The sequence below is a fragment of the Heloderma suspectum genome, chromosome 5 (genome assembly GCF_057233095.1).
Source record: "Heloderma suspectum isolate Gila_16-S chromosome 5, 16-S_ref, whole genome shotgun sequence".
Lineage (NCBI taxonomy): Eukaryota > Metazoa > Chordata > Lepidosauria > Squamata > Helodermatidae > Heloderma > Heloderma suspectum.
The window spans coordinates 157,823,636-157,836,899 of record NC_139462.1 but is presented as its reverse complement, the minus strand read 5'-3'; the positions used below and the strand labels follow the sequence as shown (position 1 = coordinate 157,836,899).

The window sequence follows — 13,264 nt, the reverse complement described above, 5'->3', positions numbered from 1 at the left end:
TTGTTATCCAAAGTGGCATTGCATAAAGATAAATAATGTTTGAGAATCAATTTAGAGATTTGAGAACTTTGATCAGCAATTGAACTCTACAGCATACTTTAATTAAGTGTGGATTAAATGTCAGGCAGCTTTGAAGCCTCTCTTAATACTGGAGGCGAAATTTCCATTTCAGGTCTATATGAGCAAATTGCAGCTTTTGAAGCTTTATTCCCCTTAGAGCTCATATGGAAAAAGTCCATTGCAAAAACCATTCCTTCTTTATCCTCTTGTTTTTCTGAAGATGGAGCCATGTCAGTGGTAATTCCGGTGTTAATAAGTCCCATTCACTATAAACAAGGCTGAGTAATGGCAGCTCACTGGGTGACTTCGGGCCAGTCACAGACTCTCAGCCCAACCCACCTCGCAGGGTTGTTGTTGTGAGGATAAAACGGAGAGGAGGAGGATAATGTAAGCCGCCTTGGGTTCCTTGCAAGAGGAAAAAAGGCAGGATATAAATGCAATAAATAAATAATTCTCTCATCTCCCACCTGCATCTGTCCGATTTTTGTAACAGTATAGAATTGATATCTTCTGCAGAATTTCTGGAAGCCCTCTTTTAATTTTTCACTAAGAACAAGTTCATAGATTTCATGGGAGAAGAAAAGACATTTGTCTCCTCAAATTAGACAAATTAAATCAAGTAGAATGTGGGTTCTTCATGCAGAATTGGGGGTGGCAAAGTATGTAAAGCCCCACACCGACTTTGCTGGAACTTGACACAATCTCAGAGGAGCAATGGAATGGACCAACATGATTGGGTAGCCATGTTTGTTTATTCATGTGTGTTTCACTAATGTGTGTTTCCCCTCTAAAATGAGGGGGTGGAGTTAACTTTTGACAGCAGAAAGGGCATATTGGTGGAGCTCCACCTCCAACACTTTACATTACCAAGCACTTCTTTTCCTCTTCTAGCTCAGATACCAGAAGTAAGCTGGTTGAGAAGTCTCTGAAAAGATGCTCAGCTCACTCATCCACACATTCTTTTTGATGGACTAAAGTAAAACTCCTCCCACACTCCATTTTACACATGAATGGGGCAAACACATGAAGAACAAACAGGGCTACCCTTGTAACATCTAGCTTGTCCCTGAAAGTATGAACTTTTGTATTCTTTAAAGATTAAAGAATTAAAAATTGAACACCGGTAAAAAAGTATCTCTACTGTTAATTATCAAATGTATTTTAATCCCATTGCTATAAGAGACTACGAAGATTAATCCATGTTAGATAGGTTAAGAGCACTAGCATTTAAAAGTCAACCTTAACTGGCCTCATTTTCAATAGTTCCCAAAATGAAATTCCCCCCACAGGAGACTATTCCATAAACAAAGAGGCCTGTTTGTTTTGGTCTTGTCAAACAAACAAATGAAACAAAAGCAAAGAGAAATACATTCCTGAGTTTTTTGTTTAATTTTTCTGCTCAGTGTTACAGCCAATCCTGTGAAAACAAGGGATGAAAAGACAGAGATGAAAACTAGGCTGGCAAATTTGCAGTTGAGATCTAGCAACAGAGTTCAATTCCTCCCACCCTAGACTGGAGGTGAGGAAAAAGAGTAGAATTTCATACAGACTGTGGCAGTAACAGCAGCTCTTTCCATGGTCCGGAGGTCAGAAAGATCCACACATGTGGATCAGTTTACCAAATATTCCTTTGTAAGGGTTTCTGCAGCAAGGGTTTCTGCAGAAATGGGACTTTCATTCTGGGAACAAGAAACTAGGAAAAACTGATTTCTTCATTGCCCTCAATGTACCAGTTCATGTTTCTTCCTACTTATCACTTGCTTCTCACAGTCTTTTTTTATCATTACATTTATATCCTGCCTTTTTTCCTCTTGCAAGGAACCCAATGCTTTCAGATCTACAAGCAGCCATACTCAGATCTAGATCAGGAATCAGAGGCAGGAGGTGAGGTTTCCTCACATGAAACAGGCAGAAGCTAGTGCCCTGGTGGTCAGGCCAGGACAAATGGACCAGCCTCCAGTATCTATACCAGACCTGGCCAGACTCCCAGAACATTCATAGTGCCAATGTTGCGTACCCTTTTCACTTCAACACCTGAGGCCTGAACACACATAACCCCCAGAGTGCTTACTAGCCTACGTTACAAACTTGGACTATAAAAGGGTCTTGGTTCAAGCTCCACTCATTGCTAAACATTATGTCAAGGCAGGAGATTAACTATTCCCTTTTGTCTCATATGCGCCGTTTGCAACAGCAGTTTAAACAAGATGTCCTAAAGAAAAGGCTAGAACTCAAAGAAGATCTGATTACATAATATTGGAAGCAACCAAAATGTATGAAGTCCAAGGATAAACATGTGGGCCGACTGTGTCTACTACCCTAGCTAAAGAAGAGGGACTTCTTTCTTATGTGTTCCAACTCTTGACTATTTATACTGGAAGGGGGAAATTAAATCAGTTAAGATTATTAAGATAATTTACATCCTATTAGCACAATATCCTAGAACAATGGTTTTTTTTCTTATAATTTGCATTACATACCCAGAATATAATATATACATCTAAATACATTTGAAACAAGGCTCCAACATACACTATATATATATATCAATACACTATATACACTATACACACTATATATCAATGAAACATACAAATGCTTTAAATCTACCAAAAAAAAAAAAATGTTACACCAAGGATGAATTCAGTAGCCAGGTCCCAAAGAACTCACAGGTAATTCTGTATGCCCAAGGGGGGCTTTGGCTTTATATTTCTCAAACAACTATCCTATGCCACATGGTAAGCTATCTTTGAAATTTAGGAGGCTTTCAGAAAGAGATATGGAAGTTTGCCTCTTTAAGCCCAAAATCCCACTGAGCATTCCTGTACCAAAGCCCCTAGAGGTACACCTAAAGTACCTCTTTGGATCCTAGCCAATATGTAAACATCAGATATATGTGGACCCATTACAAATAGAATCCCATCTTATCCATGTAACTAGCAGTTGGATAAGGTCTTTGCAGGATGCATTTTTCAAGATATTCAAGGTCGTCTTTTTTTAATGTCTCTATAATAACAGTATACTGTCCTAACTCCTAAAGAGAGGTGCAAGTCAGACGCATACAGAGAACTAAAGGAACAATAGGAAAGTCTTTAGGTGCCTACAGACTTACAAAACAAATAAATAAGGGAGATATGGTATATTTCTCCAGCAGGATGAGCCCAGCTTCTTTCTACATTTGGAAACCCAGTGATAGAAGTACTACTCAGCAAATGTAATGCCAGTTCAGTCGAACGTCTTGCCCCTGCCCCATGCCTCAAGATTGGGAGCTAAAGATTGTATTTGTTTTTCTTAGACACAATCTCTCCTTTTTTCAGTTGAAAAGCTCTCTAGAAGGAGAGGGATGTGGCCACATGACATCACAGGAAGCCAGCCAACTAGCCAGTGCTGCGCACAGCAGACTTTAGCCCTAAACAGGAAAAATGGATTTCCTCTGCCTTATGTCCTTGAGAGAAGACTGTACTTCTGAACAAAATGAAGTAAATGTGCATCCACAGTGGGATCACTGCTCAAGTTATGTGCATCCGGGCACACTCTTTATGAGTCTTCATTGGTAGCTTCCGTCTTGCGCTGGCTCCGAAAGTGGCGCTCAAGATTGAGAGTCACCTCCCTTTGCAGGTTTCTGCTGCTGTTTTTCCCAGCTGTGTGGATCCACCGATGCTGTAGAACTTGCTGAGCAGTGTAACGCTTTTTGGAGTCAACCACAAGGAGTCTGCTTATCAGGTCTTTTGCAGCTATTAGGGACAAAAGTAAAAGAAGAAATTAACATGAGGGCCAAACTACACGTTCTACTAATTGCATAGGTGTAGCTGAGGCTGCTATTTTTCCATATCCTTGTGTAAGCACTTGTTGTCCTAATCCAGATCTGGCCCATGGCACTCTGGGAAGGATTACACTCCCCCCCCCAATTCCGCACACACACCCAAGGGGTGGGAGTGAAAAAAAGAAAAAAGTCTCCATTGCAAGTTTCTTTGAACAGCTTCTTGACTTATGAAGAACACAGAAATGGATAATAGTTAAGAGTCAGTATATGGCCACATTATGACACACACTGGTGGGTTTATATCATCAATATATTCAACAGACATGGTGGCTGCAAACTCAACTGGACTTGTAGGCAAACCATGGCAGAGGTTTCTGTTGCTCATCACAATTTTAGGATAGAGTATTAAGAGAAATTAAGACAACACTGTTTTTAAAATGCTCTTTTTTTTTAGTGAGAGCATGATCTGACAAAACTGAATTACACTTTCCATAAAAATATGAGTAGGGGAGGTTTCACATAAAAATAATGCAACATGGAATATAAAGAATTCTATGTATACTTTGCATGCATAAAGATATTAAAGTTCTGCACTACGATACCCCAAATTCTTCTCAATGACCTGGTTCACACTGAGCATTATGAGGACAAGCCACTGGGGTTTAGTATTACAAGGACAAGTCACAGTGAACCTTCGGCTCACATGCTCCCCTTTCCCCCTTGGATTTGAGAAGATGAGAAGATTCTGTTTCTGTTTTAGAGTAGCCATTGTGTAGCATGTCACCTCAACTGTAAACTGTGGTTAATCCTAACTATGGTTAGTGAAAATAAGCCATATTCTTATATCACAGGATGAAGTTGGCTGGTTTCCACTAAGCATAGTTAAGGCTAACTGCAGTGTCTCCACAGCTCCTCATTTATTTGTTTGTCTGTTTGTTGCATTTCTATTCTGTCTTTTCTCCAAGAAGCCCAAGGCAGTGTACATGATCCTCTTCTCCATTTTACCCTCTCAACAACCCTTTGAGGAAGGTCAAGTTAGGCTAGAGTCAATGACTAGCCCAAAGTCACCTAGTAAGCTTCACGGCTGACTGAGGACTAGAACCCAGGTGTCTCAAGTCCCAGTCCAGCACTCTAACCACTACATCACACTGACTAGGTTGGGATGATCGCATAGGGAGAAGACGCCATCATGGCTCCCCCCGCCCCAACCCTGCACGTGCGACTGCCATCTGCATAATACCCCGTGATGCAGTGCGCATTGGCTTGTTGTCCGAACCAGGCACGTGACACAGAGCGGGTGGCTTCATAACCACTCTACAACCCATGACTTGCACCGCACACAAGATTTGGACAACCGCCAACCCATGCTGCATCGTGGGGAATTATGCAAATAGCGGTTGCGCACGCGAACACCCCCACTGGCTCTCATAATGCTAAACTAGTCTTTCCCAACCTGGTACCCTCCAGATGTTCTGGACTTCAATTCCCATCAGCTCCAGCCAGCCTGGGCAATGGTCAGGAATGCTGGGAGTTATAGTACAAAAATATCTGGAGGGCACCAGGTTGGGGAAAGCTGCCCTAAGCCACGGTTTAGCTTATATGTAAACGAGGCCAATAAAAACCAAATTCTGTAACCTGTATAAATATACAAATGAGCGTACCACTTGCTTATTATGCAGTTTGTTCTACTTTTGCTACTCACAGAGATGGCCAACGAGATACGCAGCATACTTAACTCCTCCACAGAACCTCACTGCCAGCCACTTGTATAGCTCCTTATTTATTTGTTTATTTATTAAATAAAATTAAATAAAACAATAAATAATAATTAAATTAATAAATATTAATTATTAATTAATATTAATTCTTAATTGATATTAAATATTAAATAAGTATTAAATTAATACATTAAATTAAATAATTATTTATTAAATACATTTGTCTAGGCGTTTTACAATAATGATAAAAGCTACAAACTTCTCAGGCAGTTTATTTTGGGTAGCTTACCAGCTGAAATGTTGTCCCAGTACGGTGAGAGAAATTCATAATGCCCAAGTTGTATGATCTGAAATAGCTCCTCTTGATCTCGTTCATGACTTCGGAAGGGGGGGAAGCCACAAAGCAAAATATAGAGAATTACACCAGTAGCCCACAAGTCCACTTCTAGTCCATAGCCTAAGGGGGAAGAAAAACAAATCCAAAAAAGTTAATATATGCAAATAATTTGTAAGGAGCTGCTGCTTTCACATTTTAAACCACGGATGAAACACTGGATTCGGCCAAATAATTAACAACATCTTTTTAGGTGACCCTGAAAACATACTCCCCACTCCCACCCCCTCTGCTAAATTTACTCTTTCCACCCCCATTCCCAGGAAAGCGTAGAACATCTGTTCTACAGGTGAATGTGCAAAGTCAGTTGTGTGCAGAGAGCCCGCTGCAACATGCAAGGATCCATGGCTGAGGTCAAGCCCAGCTTTAACAAAGGAATATAAACATTCCAGGATATCTGACCGCTTCCTAACACCATGCCCAGGGTAACACCATAAAAACAAAACAGCAGTTCTTTCTGAGCTCCCTTCTTTCCAAATCATATCAGGATGATGGATGCTGCACTTTCTCTCTCTCTCTCTCTCTCTCTCTCACACACACACACACACACACACACACAATTCAGTGTGGATCAGTCAGGCTGCACTAGAACATGTTCACATTCTGCCAGGAAGCAATCTAAGCAGGTCTCGGCTATAGGGAGAAGAAGATACCACCTGTGTCAACCTCCTATCCCTCCTTGGAATTTCACAACCTACACTTTCTCCAGATGACTGACACACACACACACAACACTCCCCACATACACACACACAGAGGGGCTGGACCCACAGTTTAAGGACCACTGCTCTATATGCATATAGCTTTACATGGAATTTAGACATTTAGAAACAAGAAGAGTCAGTGAAGGGGTAAGTGACAATTTGCAAACAATCCACGCTGAAGTGGTCACAGTGATATCAATGCACACCACCAAGTGTCTAGCATTAGTTTTATTTTTATACTGTTTTACCACTTCTGTTTCCCCTTCCCCAGCCCAAATTATTTTGTTAATATTTTGTTAGTTAAGGAGTGAAGAATATATGAAGCACACTAGGCTGCACTCAAAAAACCCAAACTATTTCTTGAAGAGGTGTTTTATTTAACTAATTAATGCACGCAATTACTTGAATTTACTCTCTACACACTGCATATTCCCTTATCCCTCCCCACCATGCTCTCTCTTCACAATCCTATTCTAAGAGACTACTAAGAGACCCCTAAAACATTCCTCCATTTTCCCATCTCCCTTCCCCCTCTGCTGATCAGTTTGAAAAATGGATTCCAGTGATCAATTCAGCTTTCCATCAACTCTAACTCCATAAAGTTAGAGTTCCATCAACTCTAACTCCATAAAGGAATTGAATATTGAGAGGTCAGGGGGGTGTTAAAGACATAAAAGGTAAAAGGAAGCCAGGGGTACCATTTGCCTTATAACACCACAGCCTGGTGCCATCCAGATGTGTTGTACAACCCCCATCATCCCCAGCCAGCACAGCCAAGGCTGTGGAAGGCTGCTCTTGAACATGTTCGCATATGTTAACAAATACCATCTGTGCTGTATAGATACACATCTGGATAAAAGCAGAGTAAGGCACAATAATGAGAAGATTATAGCATCTAATGAAAAATGTCATTAATTAACAAATATTTGTCTAATTATTTACAAATTATGTACAAAGACACTTGATGGATATAAAAGTATATTCACCATTCTCAGCAAGTATTTCAGGGGCAACATAAGTTGGAGTTCCACACACAGTGAATATAGGTTTTTTCACCTGCTTTGCAAGGCCAAAATCTGCTAGCTTCAATGTGGTAGTTTTATCTGGATTATGCTGAACCTAGGCAGAAAAACAAAATACATATCAAGTTGTGTCTTTGTAGCGTAAGAAAATAAATAGCTTAGGCTTAACATGAGCCTAAGAAAAGACTGAAAACTAAAGCACAGGAGTGATAGATTACAAGCTTTCCAAAATGAAGATTATTTATTTATTCCTACATGGGCTGAGGTTGGGGCTGAGCATATGTAACTGGCTGTCACCAATGAGTCTTTCCCTGTCAGACATTGGCTGAGCAACCATGATGTCATGGAGTGTTTAAAAAGATTTGAACTTGCTGGGTTGAATGCCAATTCCCTGTGCAAGTCTGTGGAGTCCACAAACAGATTCCCCTCTTCACTAACTAAAAAAAACAACCAACAACGACCTGCCCCTGCACTGAGGATAAGCAACAAATGTTGGGGAAAACATTTGCCTGGGATTCTGTGGAGATTAGTTTCAGCCATACCGGGTTAATGGGCCATTGGTCTCTGGTCAGTATTTAAAGCAGGTCCTCGTGTCTAGGTCTCAAATGACAATATGAGTTTACAATATACATTGTAATTCAAATGACAATATACATTAGCATATGTTAATTTGGTTAGCAAGGCAGTAGTGACTTCACTGAAGCACTGCAAAGGGGCAGGTGTCCATGCATGCAGGAATGGCATCAAGCTTGGAATCTTTGCTTTTTCCTCTGCTGTATCTCCTTGCAACACAAGATGGCAATACTACATTATTATTATTTCAGAACATTCATGTAGCAGCAACAACAGGACTCTCTAAACATTCCCAGGTTTGTATAAAGCCAAGGGAGCAGAACAAAGCCAGTCTATTTGTGTCGGTATTCTTTATCTGTGAAGCCATAAGCTATGCCATGCAGGGCCACCCAAGACGGACAGGTCATGGCAGAGAGTTCTGACAAAATGTGGTCCACTGGAGAAGGAAATGGCAACCCACTCCAGCAGTCTTGCCAAGAAAACCCCACGGAACGTATCACAAGGCTAAAAGATATGATGCCGGAAGATGAGCCCCTCAGGTCGGAAGGTGTCCAATATACTACGGGGGAAAAGTAGAGGGAATTTCCAAGTAGTGCCAGAAAGAGTGAAGCGGCTGGGCCAAAGCCGAAAGGACACTCAGCTGTGGATGTGTCTGGTGGTGAAAAGAAAGTCCGATGCTGTAAAGAACAATATTGTTTAGGAACCTGGAATGTAAGATCAATGAATCAAGGTAGGCTGGAGGTGGCCAAACATGAGATGGCAAGATTGAACATGGATATCTTGGAAATCAGCGAACTAAAATGGACAAGCATGGGCGAATTTAATTCAGGTGATCATTATATCTACTACTGTGGGCAAGAATCCCTTAGAAGAAATGGAGTAGCACTCATAGTCAACAAAAGGGTGGGAAAAGCAGTACTGGGGTACAATCTCAAAAACGATAGAATGATCTCAGTACGAATCCAAGGCAAACCATTCAACATCACGGTAATTCAAGTCTATACCCCAACCACTGATGCCGAAGAAGCTGAGATTGATCGGTTCTATGAAGACCTACAACACCTTCTAGAACTAACACCAAAAAAAGATGTCCTCTTCATCATAGGGGATTAGAATGCTAAAGTACGAAGTCAAGAAATAACTGGGATAACAGGCAAGCATGGCCTTGGTGTACAAAATGAAGCAGTACAAAGGCTAATAGAGTTTTGCCAAGAGAACACACTGATCATAGCAAACACTCTTTTCCAACAGCACAAGAGGCGACTCTACACATGGACATCACCAGATGGTCAATATCGAAATCAGATTGATTATGTCATTTGGAGGCAAAGATGGAGAAGCTCTATACAGTCAGTAAAAACAAGACTTGGAGCTGACTGTGGCTCAGATCATGAGCTTCTTATTGCAAAATTTCGGCATAAATTGAAGAACGTAGGGAAAACCACTAAGCCATTCAGCTATGACCTAAATCATATCCCTTATGAATATACAGTGGAGGTGAGGAATAGATTTAAGGGATTAGACCTGATAGACAGAGTCCCTGAGGAACTATGGACGGAGGTCCGTAACATTGTTCAGGAGGCAGCAACTAAATCCATCCCAAAGAAAAAGAATGCAAGAAAGCAAAGTGGCTGTCTGATGAGGCTTTACAAGTAGCTGAGGAAAGAAGGGAAGAGAAAAGCAAGGGAGAAAGGGGAATCATAGAATCATAGAATAGTAGGGTTGGAAGGGGCCTACAAGGCCATCGAGTCCAACCCCCTGCTCAATGCAGGAATCCAAGTCAGAGCATCCCTAACGGATGGCTGTCCAGCCTCGTCTTGAATGCCTCCAGTATGGGAGAGCCCACCACCTCCCTAGGTCCGTTGTCGTATTGCTCTAACAGCCAGGAAGTTTTTCCTGATGTTAAGCTGGAATCTGGCTTCCTGTAACTTGAACCCATTATTCCGTGTCCTGCACTCTGGGATGATCAAAAAGAGATCCTGGCCTTCCTCTCTGTGACAACCTTTCAAGCACTTGAAGAGCACTATCATATCTCCCCTCAGTCTTCTCTTCTCAAGGCTAAACATGCCCAGTTCTTTCAGTCTCTCTTCACAGGGCTTTGTTTCCAGTCCCCTGATCATCTTTGTTGCCCTCCTCTGAACCCTCTCCACTTTGTCTGCATCCTAATTAAAGTGCGGTGCCCAGAACTGGACACAGTACTCCTGATGAGGCCTAACCAGTGCTGAGTGAGGGGAACTAGTACTTCCCAGGATTTGGAAGCTATGCTTCTATGAATGCAGCCCAAAATAGCATTTGCCTTTTTTGCAGCCACATCACATTGTTGGCTCATATTCAGCTTGTGATCGACAACCATTCCAAGATCTTTCTCGCTTGTAGTGTTGTTGAGCCACGTATCCCCCTTCTTGTAACTGTGCATTTGGTTTCTTTTTCCTAAGTGCAGAACTTGGCATTTATCCCTGTTAAATGTCATTCTGTTGTTTTCTGCCCAGCGCTCCAGTCTATCCAGATCACTTTGAATTTTGTTTCTGTCTTCCAAAGTATTAGCTATCCCGCCCAATTTGGTGTCATCTGCAAATTTGATCAGCATTCCCTGCACCTCCTCCTCCAAGTCATTAATAAAAATGTTGAAGAGCACTGGGCCCAGGACTGAGCCCTGCGGTACGCCATTCGTTACCTCTCCCCAGTTTGAGAAGTTCCCATTGATAAGCACTCTTTGAGTCCGATTCTGTAGCCAACTCTGGATCCACCAGATCATTGTTTCATCTAGCCCACTTTGAGCTAGTTTGCTCAGCAGGATATCATGGGACACTTTGTCGAAAGCTTTGCTGAAGTCGAGGTATATGATGTCTACAGCATTCCCACGGTCTATAAGAGAGGTTACTTGATCAAAAAATGAGATCAGATTCATCTGGCAAGACTTGTTTTTGACAAATCCATGTTGGCTTCGAGTAATCACTGCATTGTTTTCAAGGTGCTTACAGATTGATTGCTTTATCATCTGCTCCAGAATTTTCCCAGGGATTGATGTCAGACTGACTGGTCTGTAGTTCCCAGGTTCCTCCTTTTTACCCTTTTTGAAGATAGGGACAACATTAGCCCTCCTCCAGTCATCTGGCACTTCCCCCGTCCTCCATGATTTCTCAAAGAGAATAGACAGCGGTTCTGAGAGTTCTTCTGCCAGTTCCTTTCTTACTATAGGATGCAGTTCATCTGGCCCTGGAGATTTGAACTCATTCAAAGTAATTAGGTGTTCCTTGACCCTATGCCTAGCGATCTCAAGCTGCAATCCTGCCCCTTCAGCCTGTACTTCGCCTTTGCCAGGGGGGTCATAGACCCTCTTTTGGGAGAAGACTGAGCTAAAGTAGGAATTGAGCACCTCTGCCTTTTCTTTGTCATCTGTTATTGTTTTGCCATCCTTATTTAATAGCTGAACAACCATTTCTTTCCTCTGCCTTTTACTATGCACTTAGCTGAAGAAAGCCTTTTTGTTGTTTTTAGCATCCCTTGCTAACCTCAGCTCGTTCTCGGCTTTAGCCTTCCTGACGCCATCCCTGCAATTCTGTGCTACCTGCCTGTACTGTTCCTTTGTTACTTGGCCTTCTTTCCACTTCCTATATGTGTCCCTTTTTGTTTTCAGGTCGTCCCTAAGCTTTTTGTGAAGCCACACTGGCTTCTTCTGTTGTCTTCCACCTTTTCTTCTTGTTGGAATTGTTTGTACTTGTGCCTTGAGAATTTCCTTTTTAAAAGCTCCCACCCATCTTGGACTCCTTTTCTCATTAGCGTCGCTTGCCATGGGACCCTAGTGATCATTGTTCTGAGTTTATTAAAATCAGCTTTCCTAAAATCCAGGGTACACGTTTGACTACACTCAGCTTTTGCTTTCCTTAGAACCAAGAACTGAAGTACAACATGGTCGCTTTCCCCTAGAGTTCCTGTAACTGCTACTTTATTCACTTTAGTCATCTCTGTTGGTTAGGATCAAGTCAAGGATAGCCGATCCTCTAGTTTCTTCCTCTACTTTCTGTAGGAGAAAGTTATCCGCCACACAAGTCAGGAATTTCCTGGAGGGGCCATGTTTTGCAGAATTTGTCTCCCAACAAATATCGGGGAAATTGAAGTCCCCCATCACTACTACATCATGCTTCCCATTGGCTATTTGCTTTTCAAAAGTTTCATCCTCGTCTTCTCCTTGGTTAGGTGGCCGGTAGTAGGCTCCGGCCACCAGGTTCCTTTTATTCTTTGCTCCATTTATTTTGATCCAGATGCTCTCGATGGGGCTACCAAGCTCATCCTCCTGTATTTCTGTGCAAAGATATGCATTTTTCACATACAGTGCAACCCCACCTCCCTTTCTGTTCCTCCTGTTCTTTTTGAACAAGTTATATCTTTCAATTGCTGTATTCCAGTCATGAGAGTCATCCCACCAAGTCTCAGTTATACCTATCAAGTCATAATTTCCCTCCTGTATTAAGAGTTCAAGTTCGTTCTGTTTGTTTCCCATACTCTGGGCATTAGTATATGGACATCGAAGATCATGTGCTTCATAGTTTGGCTTTCTTCCTACATGTGTCTGAAGGCTATCATTGGGTGCTATCAGAGCTGTTGTCTCCATTGCAGTGCATGCGCCTACGTCCATTGTCACCCCCAACATTACATCTCCCTTCCCCGGAGGATTCAGTTTAAAGCCCTCCTGATGAAGATCTTCATGCTGTGGCCAAACACATTCTTCCCAGCCTTTGTGAGGTGCAACACATCCCTTGCCAACAGCCCATCTTCCAGGAAGTATAGCCCGTGGTCCCAGAATCCAAATCTCTCTCGTCGGCACCACCTTCGTAGCCAGTCATTCACCCGGAGTACTTTTCGTTCCCTTTCTATCCCTCTTCTAACTACTGGAAGGATGGATGAGAAAACTACCTGGGCCCTAAAGTTCTTGAGTTTCCTTCCCAAAGCTTCAAAGTCTAACGTGATTTTCTGTCTGACGATTGTCTGACGATCAAAGTCTGACGACTGGGAAGATATAGCCAACTGAA

General features: G+C 42.0%; 1 protein-coding gene across 1 annotated transcript in view; it reads right to left on the bottom strand.

The window, feature by feature from the left end:
• Positions 1-1,212: 1,212 nt before the first annotated feature.
• Positions 1,213-13,264, bottom strand: part of DCLK3 (doublecortin like kinase 3) — a 45,456-nt gene continuing 33,404 nt past the window's right edge. Inside the window, exons 3-5 of the mRNA XM_084860406.1 lie at positions 7,626-7,758; positions 5,831-5,998; positions 1,213-3,794 (exon numbers count right to left, since the gene is read on the bottom strand). Of these exons, the coding sequence (XP_084716532.1) occupies positions 3,598-3,794; positions 5,831-5,998; positions 7,626-7,758 (498 nt within the window). The 3' untranslated portion in view covers positions 1,213-3,597. The remainder of the gene's footprint in view (positions 3,795-5,830; positions 5,999-7,625; positions 7,759-13,264) is intronic.